We start from the raw sequence: 26,591 nt of genomic DNA on the forward strand, positions 1-26,591 counted from the left end.
AGGCAGATGGGATGAGTAATTTCGAAAATAGCCATTGTTGCACAGCGATATTATTTAGTATTGTTTAATTATTTCATTATTGTCCAATAATTATTCTATAATATTTTTGCCGAATATGTAATATCAATTTAGGATAATGTAATGCTTTAGTTTTGTTCACCCCAACGATTTTTTTTAAAGCTGCAATCCATTGGGAGGAAGTGTTTTCTGTAAACTACATCACCCATAAGTGCTCGAAGGCAAAAGGACGTTCGGCGCGTAATGACGTCATGACGTCCGAGCTGTCGTTGGCAACGACGGAAAACGGAGCGGGAAGGACAGAATTGCTTCGATTGTTGTCATTTCATCTTTGTAATTTCGCTTTCTACTCCTGAAAACTTGGACAGCACTTTGAAGATTCTATAGTGGGAACAAAATGTTGTTATGTGTTTCGGACTACTGTCTATACTTGTCAATGTAAACGTACATGACGGCAGTTGGGCAAGTTATCCTGACTCGAGCTCATCGATTCCGCACAATTCAGTTCACGGGTGCTTTGGAATTGTTCCCTGTCAATGGCCGCCAAAGGTACGAACTTTACGGTTAAAATGAACTTCCACGAATATGCCAGCTTTAAAGACAGCCCGCTACTTATCTTTCCAGCTGACACCTTTTGATTCCTTATGTGTTGAATGAACCTGGACAAATATACTTTGAATGGCAGCCGTTGACCTGCCTTGGCAGTTGCTAGACAGTTACACAATGGAGCTTCAGAAACCCTCTCAAGTGTTGCCTTCATCTCAGTCGAACTCGAATGACGCCAGTCTTGTGTTTCTAGATGATTGGCAGCATCCTTTGGTCAACATATTCAAACACTTCCGGCTTTCAGAGTGGCAGAAGGCATCCAAAGAAGGAGATGTGTCCATATACACGGTAACTATAGTGATGTGGTAGTAATGGTGTGAATTGCCCAGTATCTGTCATTGTTCAAACTGCAATATCTGTCAACAACAGGCGCCATGAAACTTCCTGGTGGTAGAAAGTACATGACTACAGCTGTGGTGTAGATGATCACTATGTCTGAATTTCCACTAAGTCTATTTTTTGTTGAAATGTATAATTTATGTAACAGCTTTTCTTATGACACAACATTACAACTAAGGCAGTAAAAAAGTTAGGGTCATGATTGTAGTGATTTCCCAATCACTCTACCTTGGTCAAATTACATGTTAGGGTTTATTTGTGAGTGGAGAAAGCTCAGTCTTCTTCCGCCTGGGAGTATCATGTGACTTCTTGGTCAAAAGGTCTTTAGAAAACTGACAGGATGAATAGTAATTTTTCTAGTTTTTATTTTGAAAATATAGCATCCCTATCATGTTCTTGCAATTTTGAACCCCTGACTACTATCTGTCTGTATTTCCCGTTTCCCATAAACCGCCTTAGGACAAGACCCTCAACAGTACCGTGTTTCGGATTAGGGGTGCTGCCAACAGTTGCATCCGGCTTCCTAAAAACTCACACCAGTCTCTGGGTCTGACAGGACGATATTTTTACGTCCTCTTCAAGCCCAGTCCAGAAAAACCATTTTTGATCATCCTGGATGTCACAACAGAGGTACTGTCGCTGCTGCTTCAGGTCGCGAGCCGCATGTTAAACTCACCAGTTACCTACAATGGTGCCTTGATATACTTGATGTACTTTTATCTGTTACGACGCATAGGATGGCCGCATGGTCCGCATCTCCATCTCCAACACGTTCAAAGAGTTCAAATCTACGACCACGTCGCTTCTCTTTCCGTTCCAGTGCGGATCTGAATCTGATGGGAATACTGAAACGACAACCAAGTTTACACAGCAACGTAAAACACGCCCATCTGCATTATTCTTAATGCAGTGTCATCTTCTACAGTGCTTTGAGTTTGTGTTCCCGATGCTTAGGCCACGGACCTCCAGAACCACCTAAGGTCCGTTGGACCTGTCTGATGATGGATCTGCAGTGTACACTTGCCACTTACTTGAACCAACGCTACAGTCTCCTTAAGAGCGTCAAGCTGTGCGCAAACATGTCTGTTAAAAACGTGTTTACTAGTGACCTGCAGCTTAATCCTGGTGAGACTCACAGCATCCTCATCACAGAAATGAATGAATGAATGAATGATTTTATTTGAACATGTAGCTGTAGACAACACAAGGCATCTTCAAGAAGAAAAATTAAAATAATAAACACAGCATCGAGGCTGTTCAACAACAAAACAAAACCAAAATCACGTTTCTCACGTTTTACAGTCAAACGGTAAATTAACATGTTCAAAAGGTAGTGGGAAGAAGCATCATTTCTGTAATCCCACCCTTTATTCCAACAATACAGTTTGCTTACTTAAATTTTCCGTTAACAACAAAACACAGACAGTTTACTTCGTTAGCATCTTGCACAATTAATTTTTCTCACAATTCAAAAAAATCATTTCTTTGTATTTCTTCTTAAACTGATTCAAATTTAAACATTGTTTTAAATCTGAATGTAATTTATTCCATAATTTCACACCAGTAATGGAAACCCAAAATCTTTTCATAGTTGTTCGGAATTTTGGAAGAGTACATTTATTATCGTTGCTCCCAAAGCTGTAGAGACTATGTTGTTTATGAAGATGTTTTTGAATATTTTTAGGCAAGGAATTCTGTTGTACTCTGAACATTATTTGGGCTGTTTGTAATCTACCAGATCATTGAATTTAATTACTTTTGATTTCAAGAACAGTATATAAGTATGTTCAATTAAGTTTGGAAAAATGATTTATAGGGGGCCACAATTTTTCATTAGTGCTACTTGGGGGCCCACATAGGACCACAAACCTCCTAACCAGATGTATGATAAAAATGCTATTTTGTATACGGACAAAATACGTGCTTGGAATATATTTCATTTTTCATAATACCTTTCTCAATGCATGTATAAAAGCAGCGCTATTTTAAATCATTGTGTGTGTTTGTATCTCAGCATGAGTCTGCTTTGCAATGCTTGATGTCACCTCTCTCCTCTCCTTGTCCAATCCGCTCTTGCGACAGAGGTTTCCTACCATGAAGCAAAGCTCAGGGGCCTCCCCGCTTCAGACGGCACTGGGCCCATGCCCAGAGACATGATGTTTCCTGTGCCCAAGGGACGCACCTGGCATAAATGCTACAATTACATCAGGTGACATCTCCTTGGAAAAAAAAAAAATGTTGACAAAGGAGGAACGATTTTTCAGACCGGCAGCTTCCGACGTCCTCTTTAATGTCAAATCTGTGCCTATTTAGTTGAATACAAAGTGTTATTGGAACTTCTGTCATCTAGTGGAAGAACCTATAATTGTTCGTCCTGTCACTATATGTCACTGGCATAGAGAGAGAGATGAGCAAAGATGCATCTCATATGTCTTCTACCAGGTTCCCATTAGAAGGAGATCCGAACAGTGGTGTCATTCGAAAAGGTCCTTTACAGGCGGAGGCCCGTGAGTAGCCGAAGGCACTCGTGTAAATGTCTGCGTTTCTTTTGCAACGGAACCTCCAGTGTCCATCCCTGTCTGATATTTTCCAGCAAACGCGCGCAGCCTCACGGGAGACGAAACACAACCCCCCCGCCCAGAATTAGTAAGAAAAATAGCCTGCTACTTGTCGTGCAAAGCGTCCAATCTTTTCTTTTTCATTGAAAAATGCTGCTTTGGCATTAGATGGTCATACCCGAGCTGCCTGAAGTCGTCACTGAGGTGGCGTATGATTCGCAGCCCGAGCAGGACTCACCACACTCCAGTCGACGCTACACTCGATCCCAGGTCGTGAACGGTGGGGATGAGCTGAGGCAACACCCAGAACAAGTAAAAGAGGGGGGTGAAGCTTTGTCGAAAGTGAAAAATAGCATTGGTATAATTGCCCACACTTGAATCCGTTTTATCTTGTCAGATTGCTGGCAGTGCTGAAGCTGCGCAGGTAAGATAAAACGCTTGATAGGAAATGCAGTCGAAGCAGAGCTCTTTGCATTTTGCCTTTCTGCTCCTTTCACAGAAGCTGTTGCCAGATCCGATTCTGCGGCTGAGGAGAATAATTGGTTTTGGAGGAGCCACCACCAAATGTGTACGCCATTTCAAAACCATCTAGTTTTACAAATGTGTGCATTTCTATTCTGTACGTTCACACATCAGATATGACCTGTCATTTGTTTAGTGTTTTTTGAACCACTCATTTAAGGCCAATGCTGTGACAGAAGGAAAAAAAAAAAAAAAGAAACATGCTTGATAATGGTTTGTCATACGCACACACTTAGACTTGTGGCATCCTGCTCTGCTTTTTGTTTTAGGCCTTATGGACCATGTCGGGCGATTCCGTGGTCTATCCATGTCACGCTATCGTTGTCTCGATGAAGATCGACTCTAATGAGCAGAGATTCTTCATTGGCCACACTGATAAGGTAAAGCCACCTCCTCCAACGTATCGGATGCCGACGTTAATAGTGGCGTTTAATGTGGCATCCATCCGAGCCGTGACCGGTGAGGATAAAGGGGCGTATTAGCCTGAATAACATAGCTTGGTGTGTGTCTGTGTGTCAGGTGTCTGCACTGGCTTTTAATGGCAACACTACATTGCTGGCCTCTGCACAAAGTGGTAATTACTGTATGATTCGAATATGGAACTACCTCAAAGGAAATTGTATGGCCATGTTCAGGATGCATGCTCATTCAGTAACCTCGCTAAGGTAATTTCGAAGCGAAACACATTTCTCTTATTTGCACAGCAGAGGCAAGCATTTTGCCCACAGTAATTGTTTACTTTTCTTTTCAAAGCTTCTCATACAGTGGCAGCATTCTGTGCGGCGTGGGGAAAGACATCCACGGTAAAACGGCAAGTCGCTTCGGTGCATAACAGCCCACCATATACTTAGTTCCATATACATAGCTCAATAGTTCCAAAGCGCAACATGGCACCAGCGCCTGCAAGTTATCATTTCAAACGAAATGTGATGATTGCTTTTCTTGTAGCTGAGTGCAGCCAAGTGACTGATCTTTGTTATTTTGTTTGATAGTTGGTGGTTGTATGGAACACGGCCAGTGTTGGCAACGGTGGAGAAGTGAGCATGTTTGCCAAGACAAAAATGGATTTGGACATCAAAACTATGAAAATTGCAAACTTTGATGAGACGAGGTACTTCTTCTCTGTTGCCTCAAGTTAGCTTCACCAAAGACTATGAAACTATGAAAGCGGTTGCTAGTCAAGATGTACCCTAGTATTGTGAAGTTGAAGTGTTTTGCACTTGCCTTTCTCTTACTGGAAAAGGATTTTTTTTTTTCCACCTTTCCAACCACCAAATAGTTGCTCTCTCAATACTTGTTTGTGTGCCGCCATCCGGTTTCAGGCTGGTCTCATGCGGCCATGATAGCATTCGTCTGTGGCGGGTACGCAAAGGTACACTGCGCTCATGCACAATCAACCTGGGCGAATATCGCCCGTTGGACTTCACTGATGTGGCCTTTGAAGAGGGAGACTCGCCCGAACAGCATATTGATGATAGGCTGCTGTGAGTGAGCAGTCGGCATCGCTTGAAGTCTGAAAACGTGTGAGCTCCGTAACCATCTGGCTTCAAAAGTTCTTTCCCTGCAGGTTTGCTAGCTGCAGGAGCGGCCACATCTTTGAGATTGACTACAGCAGAGTTGTCATTAGAAATGTCAGATGGTTGTTTCCAATGCAGCAGCAGGAGAAGTGGACCCTCAACAAAGGTGGGTTTGGCCCTTCCTGAGGTGCGCCGCTTGACCTAACAACGTGGTTGCTGACAAAGTGGAGTTATTTTTTTTACACACCCAAAGCACAGTCGGTGTGTACAAAGTAGTAAAAAAAAAAACGTCTGGCAAGTTCAATTGCACAGACAACAGGAGGGTAATGATATTCACATTGTTCTCAGTATGATAAGAAAGGAGCTCGGTGGAAGGCAATCGTGGAGTTAATGGTGCAAAACTTTTTTTGGGGAATAATTTCATTGCTTTTTCTGTAAGCCGAGAGGAAAAATAATTTAAACTTGTAAATTTGGGGGGGGGTTTTTTAGAAAAAAAAAGAGATTGCATTATAAGAGCAGCCGCACTTGGAAGGAAGGCGTTTTTTATAATAGCTGAAAGTGAGTCGATATGTCTGCTTTCCCCAGATCCAGGCATCGCCATCAACAGCCTCAGCGTGTGCTCATCTTTCTGCGCCACGGGCTCCGAAGACGGCTTCCTGCGACTGTGGCCTCTGGATTTTTCCGGCGTCTTCCTGGAAGCTGGTAGGCGCGATGCAGCGCAGCATAACCTTTAGTTGGAACAATCAGGCCGTGGCCATCCGCCGTATCATAATGTAATCTTTAAAGCATCAACGCACAGAGGACTCAATCGTCTTGCACAGCTGTCCACAACCAATGAGCCGGAAGTCGAGACTTTCCAAGCATTTTCATCACATGAGCGAATTCAGCCCATCTGTTGCATTTGAAGTGTTTTTTTTGTAGTCGTATTTAAATTGATGTTATCCTGATGCGTAACATTTTCGAGGTACAGCCGCCTCACCAATTCTCCTTTCTCGCAGCATTTGCAAGCGACAAAATCGACCTGGATTTAAGTGTTTCAACCCACTTTTTTTTTCTAGAACACGAGGGCCCCGTGAGCCTGGTATCTGTGTCATCAGACAGCATGCACGTCCTGACCGCCACCTGTTCTGGCAATCTGGGTTTCCTCGATGTGAGCACTCGGGGTTACACCACGCTGATGAGGTCGCACACGGGCACCGTGCTCGGCTTCAGCGTGGATGGGATCCGCCGGCATCTCACAACCGCCTCGGCTGACGGCTCCGTGCGCATTTGGTCGATGGACTCCTTGCATCAAGTCAGTCGTCGACATTTTAAAGCGGAAGTCAACCCAAACATATTTTTTTTCAAGAATATGTTCCCAGCAGGCCCACTAGTTGAAACGGCATTCTGATAAATATTGCGTTTGTGGAATAAGTGTTAATCCACTCGTTTTTAACCATCTCTGGGGGCGGCCATTTTGTCTTCTGTCGACTGAAAATGACAACACAACTGCTCACAACGACCAATCGCGGCCGACCTGTTCTCTGAATCGGAGCCGTGATTGACCATTGTGAGCAATTGTGATGTCATTTTTAGTCGACAGAAGACAAAATGGCCGCCCCCAGAGATGGCTAAAAAGGAGTGTATTTTGCTGCTTAATTTATACTCCACAAACAAAAAATTAATCATAATGCCGTGTTTCAACTCGTGGGCCTGCTGGGAACATATTCTTGAAAAAAATATGTTTGGGTTGACTTCCGCTTTAAAGCAATTAAAATATTTGTGTCCATAAAAAGTGAGCTGTCATTGCTAAGATGTTTTCACTTTGATTCAGAGCTTGGTCCCACGACGACCTAGTTGCAACTGCAAGGCAGCATCTTGCTCTCTTAATGCCACTTTTTTTTTTTTTTTTTTTTTTGACCCGAGGCCTTTCCGTGTTGTTCACAGCTGTATGACTTTGTGTCAGAGGACAAGCCATGTTCAGTTGCCTTTCATCCAAGCGAGCAGATCTTCTCTTGCGGCTTCAGCTCAGGCATCGTGCGAGTCTTCGATATCTCCTGTGGCAAGCTCTTGGCTGAGCACAAGTATGTGTGATTTGCTCTATTGCATATAATAGCGTTGTCTTTTAGCATGAACATGAATATCCTTTCGCAATAATGTCAGTGGTCGTCTTTTCCTCTTGTCTCCATCCCCATATGACAGTCATCACATAGGTGAAGTGGTGGGTCTGGCCTTCTCTCCCGATGGAGAGTGCATGTACAGCGCTGACTCCGAGGGCTCTCTTGCACTCTACAACTCCTGTGACAATGACAGCCACGTGATCCGAGTTGTCTGTGCGTACACGCATTCGCCTGCCAATGTACAAAGAAAATGCTACCTGGAGCTGATTTTCATACGCTCACCAATATCGACTTGACAATTGAAATGTGAAATTCCTGGTGCAGTCGATTTGACTGCTTGACTTCCCGACTACCTGGCGGTCTAGGTGGTGTGGTTGCCCGAGGCACTGGGCGTGCTCCAGATGCTCTTACGGTGAGCAGCGACAGCCGCTGCCTGGCTTTCGTTGGGCCCTCCGAGTATACCATTACCATTGCTGACGCACTGTCACTCGAAGAGGTACCTTTTTTATGCCATGCAAACACACACACATTCGCATGTCCTTCATTTTCTACACCTGTGGATTAAAGCAGTGGTTACCAAAATAATGCCACCAGTTTGCCAAAGCACGCACACTTGAAACGATTGAAGTAAAAAATGTAGCAACAGCGGTTGCGTTTCTTTACATTGTATAACCCGTTCTGATCAATTAGTGGGAAAGTTCTCAGCACAGTGGTTGGGAATGACTGGATTAAAGGACCTGTAACAGAAATATTTTAATTGGAGCAGTGCCTGCAACGTTGAAGGATATGTTCCCTTATGTTTCTTCCTTTAGTCGCTCCGTCTCGATGTGAGTATTTTGGATTCGGAGAGCACCTTTCTGGATTCTGCGCTGAAGGTCTGCTTCTCCTCAGCCTCCCCTGAGCATTTGTTGGTAACCACATCCGCCAACAAAATCCTCTGGGTCAACACTAAAACGGGTAGTCTGCTCCGGCAGGTAGAGTATCGTAGCTCAGTTTTTTAGTTCCACAATTGCTCATGTGAATTGTTTTCCCGACCAAGCATTGAATTACTCCAGATTGCTTTTTTTTTTGTGTGTGTGTCAGGTGTCCAAGGTACACAAGCACTGGTGTTCCTCTCTGGCTGTGAGCGACGACCGACGATTTTTGGTCACAGCGGGACACAATGCAGTCAAAGTGTGGGATTATAACATGCATTTTAGTTTGAACTCGCAGGTACACACAAAGCAGGCCGTCTACATATTGTACCGATTCTAGTTGATCTATTTGGATAAATTTACATCGCTCAGCTTTGACTCCCACTGGTGTTTTACGAATATGAGTCATATTTATGCGGTTGAACGGAAAGGCGCTCCGATGTTTGATGTGAATACTAAGAGGATATAGCAGTGTTTCCCAGCCTTGTATAGAATCCTTGTACCTCCATAGAGATTGATCAATAATTTGCAAAAATCACACGTGTGGACTGACCAATAGTAGAGATTTGTGAAAAAATATGAAATGAACCAAAATGTTCCGGCCCGAATCCAGCAAATTTTGGGAACAATTGAGTGAAATAAGAGCATTTCTCACAGCACACTAGTTGGCAATCCTTTGACTATAGTAGCACACTGACTGGAGTTTTTTTTTTGTCCAATTGTAACTCAAGCATGTATTTTGTGTCCCAGATGTTTATTGGTCATAGTCAGCCCATCAACCAGGTGAGCTTCACCCCTGGACAGCAAGGTGTGGTCTCTGTGGGGGACGCCATTTTCCTTTGGGACTTCCTGGCACAGCCACTTGACTTGCGACACCCCCGCCGGTACTAATCACGATGAAATGTTTAATTCTTGTCTTTTGAATGGAAATGTGCGTCTCCACCTTTTCCTTGACGCTTTTGTCTTTATCCACAGGTTACCATCGCGAGTCGCGACCACCTCAGGTACAGTAAAAGTTGCGCATGGCGAAACGTCAGCCTTCAACCACTGCTGCAAATGATCCGATTGACCTTTTCGATTGACAAGCTGCCGATGAGATGCCTCGAGAAAGGGCACCGCTGCCCTTGTCCCCTCCACCGCCACTGGATGCGAGCGGCGTGGACGCCAACGAAGTCGAGCTGGACGGTAATAATAAAAAATATTAGAATGTCTCTCTGCACGTATCTGCAGACATCATTTTTTTCGTCCAGAACTACAAAATCGGTGCCAATGCTCGGACCGTTCGGGACCATTATGCCTTGAGAGCATCGCTGAAGCGTAAAGAAGCTTGTTGCTTAGTAACAGGTTTACATGCACTGCCTGTATTTAAACTATATTTGGCTGTTCTGGCTAGAACTGTGACAGGGATTAATTTTGTGGCTTTATTCTCTGACTGAGACATTAGTGATGGCGTTTGAACCCATTTGTTGCAGTGACATCCACTGGTTCAGAGCCCAGTTCTCATCCCAGGCCTGCCCCGTCCTTCTTGAAAATCACAGAACTCAGCGATACCATCAAACTAAGTAGTAGTATTCCAAACAACTTTAAACCCCCAACTTCACTGGAATAAATATATGTATATTTATCGCATAATCTTTGCCATTTTGTAGATTTCAATGGGAGGAAGCCGCAGCGCCCGGATTGTTATAGACACTTCATAGCACGATTTAAGAATTCCACTCGTGATGAGGTAAAAACGTCATTCGACCGACAGAAATTTCTTTACGTAATTTTTGTTGTTGTTTTTTTTTGACCAGTCCGTATATTTTCTTTTAACCAGACGGCTGTGACCCCGGAGCCAGGCGAAGCAGGCATGACGCTGAAAGCAGTAATTGGTTACAATGGCAACGGGCGTGGAAACCTGGTTTGGAGCCCTGACCAAGGTGCTGCATGATAAACAAAAGTCAAACGAACATGTCTGCTGTAATAACAAAAGGCACTGGTGTAAATTCAATGCAAATGAGAAGAAATGTGAATGAGTACTCACAGGAGACCTCAGCGATTCTTTTGTGCTTTCCTGCAACTTCTTTTTTTTTTTTTTTCCCTGTGTCACAGGTTTATTTGCATACTCCTGCGGTGGTGTGGTGGTGGTGGAGAATGTCAACTCAGGGCGTCAGAGACATTTGCAGGGCCACAGGGAAGAGATCTCTTGTCTTGCCATTTCAAACGATGCTCAGGTATGAAGGCGCCAGGAAGTCAATGTCAGATATCACTGGAAAATGGCCTTCGACAATGTTTAGCTGGATCACAGAGATTCGAGAAACGTGCCCACTGTAGTACTTCTATTCAAACTGAAGTCCATGTGATACAAGCTCTACAAATATATTGGTGTACTCTACATGCAAGTTCCACCACAGAAAAGAAACAGAACCAAAAGGGCATCTGCCAATTTTCTCAGCAGGGGTGTAACTCGAGTTTTGGAGCTACTATTTTGAAGCTTTGAAGTCTAATCACCAAATGGTGCGGCAGGTGCCTTCCAGAACACACTCAGTCTCCAATTATGTGCACAGGAAAAATCCCCTATAGGGCAAGGAGGCCTTCTATTTTTAGCTCAATTTCACCAGGAGAAGCAGACTCTCTCTATCTCACACACACACACACACAAAAGAAAAATACACTCACCAAGTTGATGGATAACTGATTTTGACATCAGAAGAAAATATTATTATTATATATATATATATATTATTATTATAAAATATATTAATCAATTTTAAAAAGGGTTTTGGTCTCAATCTCAACGCTATTAAAAGTGAAGATAATTTGCAATTTGGATGCAGATTTTATCAGTAAATATATAGTAGATGCACGTGAGTTGTTTTAGTGGGCCACAAAATGAGTTTGACGCCTTCATTATATGTCGTCAGCAGAAAATGTGGTGCGCCTCCTTCTGCTAGCAGCAATGATCATTTTTTCAAGGACCAAATAATTTCTATATCCCTGTGTTACCATTTCTCTAGATAATGGCGTCTGCTGCGAGCAAAAGTGCCAACAAGAGCCTCATTTGCATTTGGGCCATCCAGAGCGGCGCTTGTCTGACTACCATCCCCTACCACAGAGGGGCCGTGCAGAGTCTCTCTTTCTCCAAAGATGATCGCTTCTTGCTCTCCATAGGTTAGTGGAGGAAAAAAAAGACCAAAAGCGTTCAATATATTGCAGATTTGATTTGTGTCTGTGGAACATCTACCGGTACTTGTTGATTGCAGAAATCAATGCTAAAGCGTGGAGCGTGGAAGTCAGTGTTTTTTTTGCGACCGAACGTGTTTTTAATGTAATGCGTGTCGGAAAGTTAAGAGACAGTCGATGATGCCCTTTTAGGCCGCTTATTAACGAGAACGGTAAACCACAAACACGGCGGGCTTGCAGTAGCAGTAGCCACGTTCAGACACTCACATGTAGAATGGCGACGTCACACCCTACGCCACCAGGCCCCGCCTCTCAAAGGCACATGCATGTATGCACACACTACAATATGCACCATATTTTCTGTACTTGCTATGTGTGTTGAAATATGATTTCGAAAGACTTGTATTCACCGCCACGTTAGGCGACTACTCAGATCCAGCAGTGGCTGTGTGGAGCAGCACGACCTTCCAGATGCTCTCCAGCGAGAGCATGTTGGGGCCAATCCACGACGCAGCCTTCAGCCCGTCCGTGGCCGCTCAGCTGGCCTGCGTAGGCAGCCAAGGCGTTTACTTCGGCCTCTTCAACAGCCACGGCCGAGATGGCGATCTCAAAGTAAGCACCTTTCAGGGTCACCGCCTTGACTCCATCACAGTTGGATTTTCTTTGGTCTAAAAAGGGTCTGACTTCACCCGTGGCCATGCTTTTAGCTCCAGAGAGCGAGGGCGCCAGTGGAGGTGGGCGATGTGGAGCTGACAGCTGTGTGCTACCATTCGGACTCGCTGCTGTTCACCGCCACCAACAGAGGACACCTGTGCGTTTGGGACATCGAGACACAGAGCTGCTTCATGACATGGGAGGCCGATGAGGGAGAGATTGGTACATATCCGCTGTTCGTTTGTTCGCCGATTCCCAACTACTGCGCCTTAAGAAATAATAAATTACTGTATGCAATACAAATATGGGGAATTGAAATGATTTGTGGTTTGGCAGTGTGTCATGAAATGGAGAATATGTGCTTTGGCTTAACCAAGTTTGGGTACAAGTGGTCATTGTAGACAATACTTGTCACATTTGTGAAGCTTTCCTGTTCCGACAGAGCAAGCTGTTGGCTTTTCATCATGGTACTTGATATCTCTTTTTTTTTTTTTTTTTTTTTTCTTTTCCTGAAGGAGTGTTGCTGTGTCGAGGGAACAGTCTATTGACAGGCAGCAACACCTACTGGCTGCGACTGTGGGAGGTAGAAGCTGTGCGGCGTATGAAGCCTCTGGGCAAGGCGTCCAGAAAAGATTGGTTTGTTGCTCTGTCTACGCCTTAATCGACTGAACATTATTCTTATCCTATTATTTGTAGCCTCACCTCACCAGCCAAGGCACATATAGACAAATTACGTCACACTCACCATGCACACGAGTGGAAAATTTCGGGTTTTAAATTGATCTAACGTGGCGTTGTTGTTGTTTTTTTTTAGACTATGGAGGAAGCCAGAGTGACAAATTATATTATTATTTTATGAGTTTATGAGCTGTTGGTGTATTTCTTTTGTTACATTCTTTACTTAAAAATATAATGGGTAGAAAGCCTAGGTAGCTATGATGTCCTGTAATCAAGTGCACGTTGATAGGTTGAGTGCTGTCTCCATGGATGTGTTTCAAAAGGGTTCTAATGTACCTTTTGTCTAAAAAAGAGACATGATGATCCAGAGTCAGACTTATTGTGTTGAAGGATGATGATTCATTTAGACATTTTATTTACCATCACGACCCACGCTACCAGACTTTTTCAGACCCATTGTGAAATGACATATAAATATGTCATTAATGGTCATCATATTTTGTCCCCCCGATTTGAATGTCACTGTCATGTTCATAATGAGCTCCTTGCCTTTTGTCTGCCACAGCGGGGCATCGGTGGTGCTAAAGCAGGAAATAATGCTGGACGGGACCACAGTCAGCGCTGCCTTTGACAACACAATGGACATGGGCATCGTGGGCACCACCACGGGAACCTTGTGGTACATAGATTGGTCGGACAACAGCAGCATTCGGCTGGTCAGCGGCCACAAGAATAAGGTAACAAAGTCAGATAATGAGGTGGCTTTGTGAAAAGTGAGCCAAGCAACCACTATGCAGGGGATTACTGTACTGCTTTTCGCCCCTGTTAGTTTCTTTGAAAATAGAAGAAAATGCCGCGCAGCTGTGAGTGCCTGAAGACCCGCCGACATTACCCTGACTGACTGCAGAGTTAAAGATTAGTAGGAGCATGTCAATCACACATGTATACGGCTGAAAAACAGCCCACAGCTCTCGGTGTCCGACCCCTTGAAGCGAAAAATCAAAGTGGAACAGCAGGAAGGCTGTCATTATTTTGACTATAATTAACACTTGCTTTGAGCACTATACTTACAACACATGATTTCAAATAAATTCGGCGTTAAGTTTTTCCTGTCGGATTGTTGTCTGCATTTCATTCCAACCCGTTCTGTCGTGCAGGTGAATGACTTGGCCTTTCAGACGGATGAGAGCCACTTTGCCACTTGCAGCGAAGATGGCAGTCTGAGGGTTTGGTCTATCCCCAGCAATGAACTGGTGGTGCAGTTCCAGGTGCTCAATCAGGTGAGGACGGTTAAATGTAGGGCTGAAGCATTTGGAAAAAAAAAATCCTCAATATTGCGATTGCGAGATTTTGTGTGCCAGTCTGAGCGCTACGATTCTTGGTCCCGGTTTTTGTCAAATAAATTTCTCCCAAACATGTGGCTCATATTACGGGGCGACCTGTTGTCCGAAAAATACTTTAAGTATTGCTTTGGCGTCATTTTACAACATCTTGGTGGCAAGCAACTAATGTTGATGTGAGGGGCGGAGCTTCATTTATTCAGACTGCCGTAGCCCTGTCTAATAGAAAAGTAGTGCTTTGCTCCCATCTTGTGGCATCTCAAAGACATCAATTTAATCCACACAGTGTTTGCATTCCATTCTTTAACCAAAAAAACTATAGAAAATTCTATCAGAATTGCATTTTGACCTGGTTCCCATTTTATGTTATTAGGTCAACTTCTGTGTGCTATGCTCCATTTCAGTCGTGTACATGCGTGTGCTGGAGTCCCTTTCCGAGCATGCAGCGCGTGCGCGTGGCGGCAGGATACAGCGACGGCACCCTGCGCGTCTTTCGACTTTCCACCTCTGAAATGGAGAGGAAGCTGCAGCCCCATCGCGTTGCCGTCACTGCCATCCAATACTCTGCCAATGGTGAGAGGCGGGCGGGTGGTCCTTTGACATCCCTGAAGTTATTCCCATCCTGATATTCTCTAGTTTGCTCCATTGGGTGCTTGTCAAAAGATTTTGGACTGTATAGCTGATTTATGTTTTCTTCAAGTGTGCTGTAATTAACCAGGCGACGTTATCCTCTCTGGCGGGAAGAACGGTCTCGTAGCTGTCAGTCGTGCCCTGGACGGATCAACCATTCGTGTTTTCAGGGACCACAAAGGAGCAGCGATCACCACCATTCAGTGTGTTCGTGAGCAGGTCAGATTCTATGCAGGGATTTAAGCGGCACTTTGACAGAATCGAATAATAAAATGCAAATGTACTCGCCACCCTCGGCAATCATATATGAACAATGAAAAAACTTCAGAGGAATGATTATTGATGAATGGAGTGGAGTACAATGGAGGACGTATAAGTATCACTTCTTCCACTCTTAAATTAATACCGTTAAAATTGGAATGTTCCCATGAAGTGGCACTTAATTCAACAGAAAGAGTGGTGTTATCAAGGGTTTCTGTCAGACTCTCTTGTGGAGGGAAAAAAAAACCAGCCTGGCATTTCCTTTGCTCAGCTCTCAGCACCCACAGGTTAGGGATCTTTTGTGGCGCTTTTTCAACTTGTTAAAAAAAAAAAAAAAAAAAGAAAAACGTTTGCAGGAATTCTTCTCCTGACATTTTGTGACATTTTTCCAAGCTGTTTGATGGTCTTTTCTCCAGTGTAAGGACTTTGGACTGGTGGGAAACGAGCTGTGGTTGGCTGCCAGCGTTGACAGGCGTGTCAGTGTCTGGGCGGCTGATTGGTTCAAGTGCAAGTGTGCTTTACTCGACTGGCTCACACTTCCTGCGCCGCCGTACTGCCAGGTACTTCCTTCGCTCGCAGCACATGGAAAAGAACAGAAAATGCCACTAAAAATGTCGAGTGCTCCAAATAAGCTTTGCTACATTAGTCATTCAATTTTCCAACTTGGATATGTACTTGTTTAATGATATTTACTGTTTAATTTTAGACAAACAAAATGAAAGAATTGTATTTCTTTTCATCATATGCGTCACAGTGGACACACTTTAGTTCAGTAAAAGTTGTCTACTAAATCCAATTTTAATAGGGATATTTGCTTCCCACAAGGGAACATTATAACTACAGACATGGCATTGTCTCATACGTGCGCTAAATGCTAATGTTTGGCCACTTAGAATGAGACCTCAGTTTCATTGACGGCTGAGCGATTCTGATGAGGCGCTTTCTCATGACATCGACCCCACTGACTAAAAAGACTTCATTCTTCACCCCCAATCACTTGTATGGTGTTGCAGGATGACAGTCCGCCCCCGAGCCTGGCTGCCTTCTGCCCAACAGACCCCAGCCTGCTCATCTACACGGGCTACGGAATAGAGAAAGAATTGATTTTCTACAGCCTCTCGAAAAAAAGGGTGCTTGTCTTTCTTGGTACTTCTTATATGAGCCTCCGTTGCCGACTGGCTGATCCGTAACATTATAATAATAATTTATCTATTTTTTTATATGCTTGTACAAGATCATCAAAAAGATTGCTTTGCCTCACTGGGCCACGTGCTTCAGCCTCTCCTCCAAGAGTCAACTGATAGCGTTGGGGTCAAAAGGTAAAGTGTCGCATGAGGTTCAAGGATGTTTACGGCGACTGTCTGACTGCGTGCCTGACCTCTCGTCCTCCTCCCAGAGCGAGTGTTGAAGCTGGTCAAGTGGACCAGCGGCAAGTTCCAGGACTTCTTACAGCACAGCGACTCGCTGCAAACGTGTCGTTTCTCCCCCTCGGGGACACTCTTCTTCTCTGTGGCTCATAATGAGATTCTGCTGTGGGAGGTGAACAGCCTCTGAGAAGCCTCTACTTTTTTAGTTTTTTCCAAGTTCAAACCTTGTAGGTTTATATCCGTCAACGTGTTCATGCCTTCTCGTCTTTTGTCTTTTTAGGATGAATTTTGAGGGAAAAGTAGCCAGAAGTTTGTGTCATTTTGCTGTACATAAATTGAAAATACAGTTTTAGACATTTTATTTTATTTTACTTTTTTGCATGTATTAGCCGACATGGGATTCTCCTTTTTCTTGCCCCTCAGAATTGGAATATAAAAATATGAGAAATATTTCATGTTCCAGAATGCCCTTTCCATCATAGGACAAAACCAGGGTGTTGGCTGGAAACAAGCCCCGCCTCCTTTTCCGCTCGCGACAGTGAATTTGATGCAATTTTTTAAGCCTATCCGAGTTGACTTGTGGGCAAAAGGCAGGCTGGTTGCCAGCTAATTGCAGGGCACACTGACACAAACAACTATTCAGACCTATAGACAATTTTAGAAATCATGTGGGAGGAACATGGAGTACCTGGGGAAAGCCCATCTGGGAGAAGGTGCAAACTCCACACAGGAAGGCTGGAGATAAGGTTAGAATCCTGAAATCTCAGAACTGTGGGGCATTTGTGCTCACCACTTGACCGCTGTGCCACTCAGTTTATATGCAATCAATGTATTCATTTGTGTCCTTTTTTCAATGTTGCAACTTTCATCTTGTCCCATCAGGGGTCGCCACAGCGAGTCACTGAAATTATACATTTTACAAATACAACATTTGAAAATAAATGAGCTTACAACCTACATATGTGAGCTATCTTTATCTTTTAAAATGCATTTTAATGCAGTTTATTCGATTTTAACCAGGTTGGCCAAACGTTTCTGCTTTTGGGCCACATTTAAGATAATCCACTGTTTATAATTAAACAATTTATAAATATAGTTTTTTTATGAAGTGTTCGGTCCATTACGATGCAACCGTATGTAGTTTTTCGTGTGTCCAACAGAGGGCGTGTTTTCGCGCTCTTCCTTTTGAACCGGAAACGTACGAGTTCACCTTGTGTCCAAAAATCGCAGCGGAGGCGAACATTCGTGTTCGGCTTTCGCGAGAGTTTTCACATTCAAATGAAAGACAAATGTCCCCGTAGCACAACGGCGTGTCTGTCTCTTCTTCGAACGGGAAGGCAACATGAAACAGGACGTGAGGATACTTTTGCTGGGGGAACGTAAGTACAGTATGGCGCTCCGATGACAGCTCACGAACAGTTAGCTGATTAGCAAACATTCGACTAGGGCGAACTTTGTCAACTTGAACGTTCTTGAGGCGGAATGTTGTACGAAATGTGAGTTTTGGGTTGGCGTCGATAGCTTGGCCGTTTACCGCTAGAGTTTTTATTCTAAAAATTGTCGACCTGACGGTAAAACTTTCTTGCATATGTTGTTGCGATAAGGAATGTCATGAAATTGATACATCTGCCTCATGAAGAAAATGGGCTACGTGTTGTATTGTAGTTAATTGTAAAACGTTCCATGGGCATCTGTATTTATTTTAGTAAACACCTGCGTAATTACTAACAATTACATAGTTATAAAACAATGAGAATTCATTGTTGATAGCCTTATTATTTTAAAATGAACTTGTGAGTGACCAGAGATAGGTGTCTGTTTTAAAAATCGAATGTTCAAGTTTGCCCACCCATGTTCTGCATTGACAGCCACTTAAAGTACTGCGGTGTATTTAGCATAGAGTTTAATGAACCAATGTATTAGAAATGTGTATCAGTTAGCAGTTTGCTTTATGGACCATATCCGCTCAGACACATAGTTAGGAATGCAGAATTTAAATGAACTGATTTTGATTTGTTTTTAGATGTGACAGAACACTAGCTCATCTTTTTGTGTAATTGACAACTTTGTGATGCCAGTGTGCATTTCCAATATTATGTACGTTTGCTATTTTACTCATTTGAATGACATTGCCTTCCCCCTTCTTGCAGCCATGGTGGGGAAGACTTCCCTCATCATGTCCTTAGTTGGAGAGGAGTTCCCCGAGGAGGTCAGTATCAGCACAATTCTCCTCTCATCATCCTCTCTCTTGCTGAGTGTGTTGTGGTGGGGCTTTAAATTACATGTGTATACAATACTAATCAATGATGACTCTCAGGTTCCGTCTCGAGCTGAGGAAATCACCATCCCGGCTGATGTCACTCCAGAGAAAGTGCCCACACACATAGTGGACTACTCGGGTAACTTGACACGACATTGTAATAATAATTGTATTTAGTGTGTGTTTGGAATTTTTCTCCAACTTTGCTTCTTATTGTCCAATATCCTTGGCAGAAAAAGAGCAGACTGATCAGACCCTGAGAGGAGAGATTCTCAAGGTGAGTACATAAATTGATGTTATAGGACGTTATAAAAGAACACCCAAGCAAATAAGCATGGATAATTACATGATGTCATCCCATATAGGCCAATGTGGTGTGTGTAGTTTATGATGTCACCAACGAGGACTCAATAGAGAAGGTAGTTTTTACATTCACAAGTGCTTTAACTTCATTTTCTAGCATATCTATCATAAAATGTCAATAATATTCCATCTCGTTTTTTCAGATCAAGACCAAATGGATCCCTTTAGTAAACGGCGATGCAGAGAAAGGAAACAAGTATGCATCAACTTTAGGAGAAGGTGTCATTGTGAGGTGCAGTTGAGTTAACCAAGTCTTATTTTTTTGGTAATCACGTCAGAGTTCCAATCATCCTTGTGGGTAACAAGTCGGACTTACGTTCAGGCAGCTCCATGGAAACCATTCTCCCCATCATGAACCAGTTCTCTGAGATTGAAACGTGTGTGGAGGTAAACTTCATCTGCCGTCTGCACCTTTCATTCAAATATTTACCGGTGCCCGTGCTGTTCATGTACTGTGTGGTTTGTTTCCCCTCAAGTGCTCTGCTCGGAATCTCAAAAACATATCAGAGCTGTTCTACTACGCGCAGAAGGCAGTCCTGCACCCCACCGCTCCTCTGTATGACCCCGAGGACAAACAGGTCGGCTGTTTTTTTTTTTATTTTATTTTTTTAAGGAATTCCTACATTCCTTAATTCCTATTAGTGTTATTTAGTGACTTAATTTCCTCCCCCGGCAGCTGAAACCTCTGTGCGTCAGAGCGCTCAGTCGAATTTTTTACATCTCCGACCAGGACAACGACCGCGTCCTCAGTGATGCGGAGCTCAACTGTTTTCAGGTGTTCATCACAAGCTTTCATCGCCACATGTTCCAGTTTGAAGCAAAGCCAAATATATGGATTTTAATTTTTTTATTATTTATTTTTTATTTTTTTTACTTTCATTAGAAATCTTGTTTTGGAAATCCACTGGCGCCGCAAGCCTTAGAAGATGTAAAGACAGTTGTGTGGAAAAACACCAGTGATGGAGTGCAGGACAATGGCCTGACCTTAAATGGTAGGGATGACGTAATGTTCGTGCATATATAGCAAATATCGAAATCAGCATGGGCCTCCAAAAATCCATGCCAGTCCGGCTTCATTGAGTGTTTGAAATGTAATACGTTTTTTATTATTTCTCTTAAACCTTGCCACTCACTGCTAAGCGGTCTCATTTTCCAGGTTTCTTGTTCCTTAATACATTATTCATCCAACGCGGCCGACATGAAACCACATGGACGATCCTCAGGAAGTTTGGTTACGACGACAACCTGGAGCTGACTGATGATTACCTTTACCCCGTGTATGTCAGCTGACATTTCTGCTGCTCTGCTGTGCTTCTTTTTTTTGTGTTTGTACTCACTCGTCACACATCCTTACGCTTGTTTTTGTCACGGCAGCCTCCGAGTTCCTGCGGGCTGTAGCACTGAACTCAATCATTTGGGTCACCAGTTCCTCCAGCGGCTGTTTGATAAGTATGATGAAGTGAGTAGTGATCTCAACTGGTAGTTATGTAAGGACTGGGAATGGGCTTTGTAAAAATCCCTTTATCTTGTTTTGATTGGGTAACTGGAACGATCCAGTCTTCATTTTGACATGGTGGTATGATGTTTGTATTTTTGTTACTCAGCCAGTGTTGATGGACCCGCTAGAGTTTGGGATTTTCAAAACAACACAATTAAAAAGTGTAATCTGTTAAAATGCTGAACAGATGTTTACGACATCCCAATTGCAAGTCGTATGAACAGCAAACATTGTTAATATTTGCCCTTTACCTTTATTAGATCACATTTATGAATTCATGTGCTACTCCTTTTCTGAAAATAAAATGTACAAAAAAAAGAAAGAAAATCCTATAACAGTGTGTTATCACCATGAGTAGAAGGTCCCACAGACCCGCAAATACCATACAAGGGTTAATTGGCATCATTGCTTCGCTATCTTTAATAGCCCACTGTGGAACAAAGATATCGGTGAATTCTTGAGGTTCACTTTATGTCTTTGTCATGTCAGGGAGAGTGGCTGCCAAATGTTATGAATATGAAGTATTGGCTCTAGGCTTTTTTTTTTTCTCTGCTTCTTTAATATGTATTTCCCCTGTCAGGATAAAGACTCTGCGCTGTCACCAGCAGAGCTGAAGAATCTGTTCTGCGCTTGTCCTTACATGCCGTGGGGCGCTGAGCTCTACATGACAGTCCCGACGACCGCCGAGGGTTACATCTCTAATCACGGCTACCACTGTCAGTGGAAGTACGTGCTCACTTTTTTCCTTTTTTTTTTTTTTTTCAAGCATCCGCTCGGATCATTTGAACTTTTTAGATGGTTTCTCTATTCACGTCCAGGCTTTGCGCTTATCTCGACGTCCACCGTTGCCTGGAGCACCTCGGCTACATCGGCTACCCAATCCTCACAGAGCAGGAGTCACAGACTGCTGCAATCACGGGTGGGTGTGTCCTTCTTTGCTTAGGGGTCCGATTTATGTCAGTGACAGAAAAGCAAAGTGAAGGGCAGCAACTAAGAACATGATACGTGAGACAACAATCCCAGTAAGAGGATTATTAGTGTGGATGTCATACAGGGTAGCCGATCAGATATATAGCCTACATATAGCTGTCCTTGAGGTATGACACTATGTACAAATGTTGACACATGGGTTAAAAAGGAATATTTACAAGAGTGTTCCCCAACCTTTCGTTAAGCCGAGGCACATATTTAATAGATTTAATACAAAATGAAGAGAATAGACTGTTAGGGATGAATTAATACAGTGCTTCTGATAGTGTTTCGGTGCTTATCTGTCTAACTACCTCAGTGCAGTGTAGCGTTCCGCTGCAGTGTTAGCTCATGTCTTGATATTTTGTTGACATGTAGTCTTTGCTGTTGTTGAAATGCGCAGTAACCAGGGAGCGAGAGGAGGACCTGGAGAAGCGCCAAACGCAGCGTTCAGTTTTCCTGTGCAAGGTGATCGGACAGCGGGGGACGGGCAAAACGACCTTTCTGCAGGCCTTCGTAGGCCGCAGCACTGTGGTACGATGCCATCTGTTAGCCCGGGCCTTGAACTGCCAAGCTGCGTGTCACGCTGTGGTCTGACTCTTGCGTCTGTTGCTCGACTAGAACAACCCGAGCAGCGGCGATGCCTTTTCCCCCTTCGCCATAAACACGGTTCAAGTTAGCAATCAAGAGAAGTCCCTTATTGTGAGTAGCCCCGCCCTCATTTTGATGACGTTGCCCAAGTGTCGACCGTGCTTGTCACACTGTGCTGCAGCTCAACGAGGTGGACGTGGAGGCGGACTTCCTGAAGGCGTCGGACTCCCACTGTGACGTGGCTTGTCTCATGTATGACGCCAGTGACCCACATTCCTTCGACTACTGCGCCAGCATTTTTAAGGTATTCTATTACCGTGGTCTTATAGTCAAGTAATATTCATAATCATCCAGTTATGTTACAGTGAAATTACATTCATCGGTCGGCATGTTCCAGGTCCGCGCGTTATTGGTTAAACTTATTAAAACACACACACTTTCTTCAGGATCTTTGTTTGTCACGCCCATTTGAAGTTTTGCGTAAAACGGACACATAAAAAACCATGAACATTGGATATTGACACAGCCAAAGTGTTCAAACAAACCATATTTTAACGGAAGTCTGTTAGCTTAATGCTAACATATAGCATGAAACTCCATAAAGAGGCTAACACAAATTAGCGTAGATGCTATGGTAATTATAAACCTTCAAACATCTGCTACTTTCACACTCATGGCACAGTAACACATACAAACAGCATACTACAAAAGTTACTTAAAAACTGACTGAAATGACTTTGTCTATAACAATTTGTTTTGATTCAGCAACACTACATGGAGAGCAACATCCCATGTGTGCTGGTGGCCACCAAACAAGACCTACCCATGGTCAAGCAATTCCATGGCGTGACGCCAGCTGAGTTCTGTTCCAAACACAGACTGCCTCAACCGTTGCCTTTCTCCTACATGTTTCCCCAATCCAACACCAAGAACATCTTCAGCAGACTCGCCTGGGCTGCCGTGTACCCGTATGTTGCTCGTCACGACTCACCACTACTCTTGTTTCAAATCAAACATCGATTGCACATAGTGCTTGGCGATTAATCGATACTTGAAGGCGATAGTCTAGCCTTAAGTGAACATGAGTAAGTCATTGTGTTGGCATGTAAAGATGTATTTGTTGTAAAGTCTGACCTCTATTGTGTTTTTCCCCCGCAGACACCTGAACGGCTCCGAAATGAGCAACACGTCGTTCTGGCTGAGAGTGGCGTTGGGCTCAGCTGCGGTCGCCGTTTTGGGATTTGCTTTTTACAGAGTGGCTGTCAGACTGAAATGAGCCAGGACCAGCTGAGTTTTCTGTTTGTTTGTTTGCGCGTTGATCCAGCCCTTCAGATCAACACTTGAGTTGTAATCTTCTCTGCTGTGTGTTGGGACCTTCCTAATGTGTCAAAACACAATGTTGTGTTCCTTAATTTACAGTTCCATTTTTTTTCTGCCATATACACCATTTTTCTGCCTTACCTTCGCCTGGTGTGACGTCTGTTTGACGCATTGATTCCACAAACGGCAGTTGATGTCCCAGCAGGGCTGCTATCGAAATGGACAGCAGGCCAGAGGAAGTATTTTATCAATTTACTGTTCATGAGATTGAAATATTTTTATCATACATGCAGTGTTTGCAAAGCCAATGCCAAATAATTTTCACATATCTGGAGCCCCTCGACTGAAACTTAATTTTGACCACAGCTGCTGGATGGTTATGCCTTAAGTTTGCCTCACTATTAAGCAGCTACTAGCGATAACATGTTGAATGCACCTTGAACGTGCCCTTTGCCCTGAGAAGGCAGCGTTGGCTTTGGCTCGTATTGTGTTGCAGTGAGGCCTCCGATGAAGACGAAATTGCTATTTGAGCATGGTTGTTCAAGCTACTGGCCGTGAGATTTACTCACTTTCATTAAGTGACAGAAAAAAAAAACTATATTCAAATGACCTGGATCCCTTACTGTTTCTTCTGTTTTTATGTATTTGATGTTAGGTTTTCATAATGAAATAGAAGTGTTCTTACATGCTCAATAAAAACACAACACACTGGGCCAGCAGGAATGCACTGGATTGTTGTTGTGCTTACATTTGCAGAAGCTGCCGTCTGTCTTCACCATTTTCCCGTAAGTGTGAAGTTTACATGAGTAATTTTTTTATTGATGTTTAAAAAAAATAATTTGAATTTTCCTGGGTCTATCCCAACTCTACCAGCTGTCAGACCGCCAGAAGAGGGCAGTGTCGGATGTAGATTGACAGGCTGAGTGGCCCTCCACATTGGTAGGCGTGTGCGTAAAGTCATCACGTGATCTGCAGTAAACAATAGTAAGTCATATTCTCCTGTATTGCTAACACTGGAGTTCAGTAAGTGAACTGTTTTTCCATATACTGAATTCCTTGCCTTTGCATAACCACATTATACTCTTGATTACTCATGCTTGCGTGTTGTAAAGGCGACTATAAATAGGCTAAATGTGTTTAATAAAATGGCTAGTAAGTGCATAATGTATTTCAATACAGTAAGTAGCTACTTAACCCCCCACGCCCCCTTGGTTCTTCACTCATATAACCACATTATACTCCACCGGCGTGTTTTATATCAATGAAAAATGTATTTATAGATGTTTCATTCATCCCCCATTTCCTTAAGTGTCTATTTTTAAAGAATACAGCTCTGAAAACCATTAAGATGCTCTAATGACAATGTTTGGAATTACTTTTTTGACAGCAAAAAAAAAAAAAAAAGGATTTGCAACTTTTTTCCTAGAGCTGTACATAGTGTTCTTAATAAAGTGGCTGGCAGGTGCAAAATGTATTTCTAAAAAGTAACCACTTTATACCCATCCGATTTCTCATGCTTTTGCACATAAACACATTATACTCCCTTGATGTGCCTTCTATTAAAATAATTGAAATTTAGGGTGTTTGTACCTAATAAAGTGGCTGATGATAATGGTGCATCTTAGCGGCGTTCATCTCTACTTGTTTTGCGTCATCTTTCCTCATGAGCATGAAAAAAAGAACTTTTCCGAACACATTCTCTTGGGTTTTATTGGCTGTCGTTATAAAGCGATGTTAATTAAAGGGTAAGGGGGTGTAATTCGCACAGTTAGATGGATGGAATGAACGGATCCGCTACAGTAAAGCACAAGAACCTCGCGAACGTCACTACATAGGGACCAGCAATGTCACAAGCACAATATTGATCCTTGATTAAAAGCCATGATGATCATTTATAGTTGTCTCGGTAAGTTTTGTCGAGTTGGTGTTGCAGGTGAGAGTTAGCAGAAGTTTGCATGGAATCTTACAAAAATAAGACATGTACGAAAAGGTGTCCTTTCAGAAATATTTACACAGTCCGATCCGATATTGTCCCTTCACTTCCTTTTGGTCGCTTTCGCGGCCTTCTTTGCCGGCTTGGCTTTGGGCTTGACTGCCCTTTTGACCGCTTTGGCTTTGGGCTTGCTCGCCTTGGCCGGCTTGCTCTTCTTCTGCGTGGCCGCTTTCTTCACTTTGGTCGGCGAGGCCTTCTTGCTCGCCTTGGCCGTCTTGGTCTTCTTGGCGGCCGCTTTCTTGGGCTTCTCCGGCGCCTTGCTCACCTTCCTGGGTTTAGCCACCTTCTTGGGCGGCTTCGCCGGCGCTTTGGTGGGCTTGGCCGCGGCCGGCTTCTTGGCGGACTTTTTGGCGTCGTCGGGCTTGGTGAGCCGGAAGGATCCGGACGCGCCGATGCCTTTGGTGTGGCGCAGCATCCCGGATGCCACCAGCCGCTTGAGGGCCATCTTAATCTGGACGTCGGCGTTGTCGCCCACCTTGTAGTTCTTGCGAACGAACTTCTGGATGGACTGACGGGACGCTCCGCTTCGGCTGGCGTCGTGCACGATGGCCGCTTGGATCATGTCCGAGTACTTGGGATGAGAAGCGGGCTTCTTTGACTTGGGCGCTTTCTTGGCTTTTGCCGGAGATGCCGATGTCTCTGCCATGGTTCGTTCTTTTATTTATATATGTATTTTTTGTTGTTGTTGTTGTTGCCAAATTTAAGCTCAGACGCCCAAAAAAACTCGCCTGTGCCCGGCAATAAAACGACTCGCACACACAATAAGCTTCGCCTTGGGAAAAAGAAAAAGTCCCAAATACGTCACTTTTCCTTGTCCAAACTAATACCTGACGTGCCTACGGAGAAAGACGAGAAAGGACAGAGGATGTCTTAAGTGTCTAATTCCACAGGCGCTCCGGCGGCACTATGAAGCCTCTCTGCGGACGTGA

At 43.7% G+C, this 26,591-nt stretch overlaps 4 protein-coding genes across 10 annotated transcripts in view; 3 read left to right on the forward strand and 1 right to left on the reverse strand.

Moving 5' to 3' along the window:
• Positions 1-301: 301 nt before the first annotated feature.
• wdr90 (WD repeat domain 90) lies at positions 302-17,625 on the forward strand. Of its 3 annotated transcripts, none has more exons than XM_086015909.1 (43): positions 302-567; positions 818-912; positions 1,423-1,593; positions 1,700-1,838; positions 1,918-2,088; positions 3,046-3,172; positions 3,406-3,470; positions 3,557-3,609; positions 3,690-3,833; positions 3,919-3,945; positions 4,021-4,089; positions 4,313-4,423; positions 4,563-4,708; positions 4,797-4,854; positions 5,036-5,154; positions 5,366-5,527; positions 5,611-5,726; positions 6,146-6,262; positions 6,619-6,854; positions 7,487-7,623; positions 7,742-7,872; positions 8,025-8,155; positions 8,472-8,633; positions 8,743-8,871; positions 9,324-9,457; positions 9,549-9,577; positions 9,660-9,758; positions 10,046-10,138; positions 10,223-10,302; positions 10,393-10,495; positions 10,668-10,789; positions 11,573-11,726; positions 12,160-12,350; positions 12,446-12,614; positions 12,908-13,028; positions 13,636-13,807; positions 14,228-14,350; positions 14,815-14,983; positions 15,129-15,259; positions 15,718-15,861; positions 16,315-16,431; positions 16,536-16,620; positions 16,698-17,625. In XM_086015909.1, the coding sequence occupies exons 1-43, from the start codon at positions 555-557 to the stop codon at positions 16,853-16,855; spliced, it is 5,223 nt and encodes a 1,740-aa protein (XP_085872035.1). In that variant the 5' UTR covers positions 302-554; the 3' UTR covers positions 16,856-17,625. The 3 variants fall into 3 exon arrangements, with proteins under 3 accessions (XP_085872035.1, XP_085872036.1, XP_085872037.1); XM_086015910.1 differs by having other exon boundaries at positions 10,046-10,135; XM_086015911.1 differs by lacking the exons at positions 15,718-15,861; positions 16,315-16,431; positions 16,536-16,620; positions 16,698-17,625 and having other exon boundaries at positions 15,111-15,232.
• Positions 17,626-17,838: 213 nt separating this feature from the next.
• rhot2 (ras homolog family member T2) lies at positions 17,839-24,392 on the forward strand. 2 transcript variants are annotated; one of them, XM_086015920.1, is made up of 19 exons: positions 17,839-18,022; positions 18,819-18,877; positions 18,986-19,067; positions 19,162-19,205; positions 19,294-19,347; positions 19,435-19,487; positions 19,570-19,678; positions 19,768-19,869; positions 19,968-20,066; positions 20,175-20,283; positions 20,448-20,568; positions 20,666-20,750; positions 21,370-21,515; positions 21,608-21,708; positions 22,162-22,292; positions 22,380-22,460; positions 22,531-22,653; positions 23,115-23,317; positions 23,508-24,392. In XM_086015920.1, the coding sequence occupies exons 1-19, from the start codon at positions 17,947-17,949 to the stop codon at positions 23,623-23,625; spliced, it is 1,896 nt and encodes a 631-aa protein (XP_085872046.1). In that variant the 5' UTR covers positions 17,839-17,946; the 3' UTR covers positions 23,626-24,392. The 2 variants fall into 2 exon arrangements, with proteins under 2 accessions (XP_085872046.1, XP_085872045.1); XM_086015919.1 differs by having other exon boundaries at positions 17,840-18,047.
• A 23-nt stretch (positions 24,393-24,415) lies between these two features.
• The window catches only part of rhbdl1 (rhomboid, veinlet-like 1 (Drosophila)), a 41,602-nt gene continuing 39,426 nt past the window's right edge, over positions 24,416-26,591 (forward strand). For 3 of the 4 annotated variants that reach the window (XM_086015930.1, XM_086015927.1, XM_086015929.1), the window contains exons 1-2: positions 24,420-24,454; positions 24,543-24,653. The gene's annotated coding sequence lies outside the window, so the exon portion shown is untranslated. Of the gene's footprint in view, positions 24,455-24,542; positions 24,654-26,591 lie in introns of all 4 variants that reach the window. The other variant, XM_086015931.1, reaches the window with a different exon arrangement.
• On the reverse strand, positions 25,362-26,559 carry h1-0 (H1.0 linker histone). Its single transcript, XM_086015942.1, has one exon. The coding sequence runs from the start codon at positions 26,306-26,308 to the stop codon at positions 25,706-25,708; it is 603 nt and encodes a 200-aa protein (XP_085872068.1). The 5' UTR covers positions 26,309-26,559; the 3' UTR covers positions 25,362-25,705.

The sequence above is a fragment of the Filicampus tigris genome, chromosome 19 (genome assembly GCF_054856515.1).
Source record: "Filicampus tigris isolate MCC_2025a chromosome 19, RoL_Ftig_1.0, whole genome shotgun sequence".
NCBI classification, from domain to species: Eukaryota; Metazoa; Chordata; class Actinopteri; order Syngnathiformes; family Syngnathidae; genus Filicampus; species Filicampus tigris.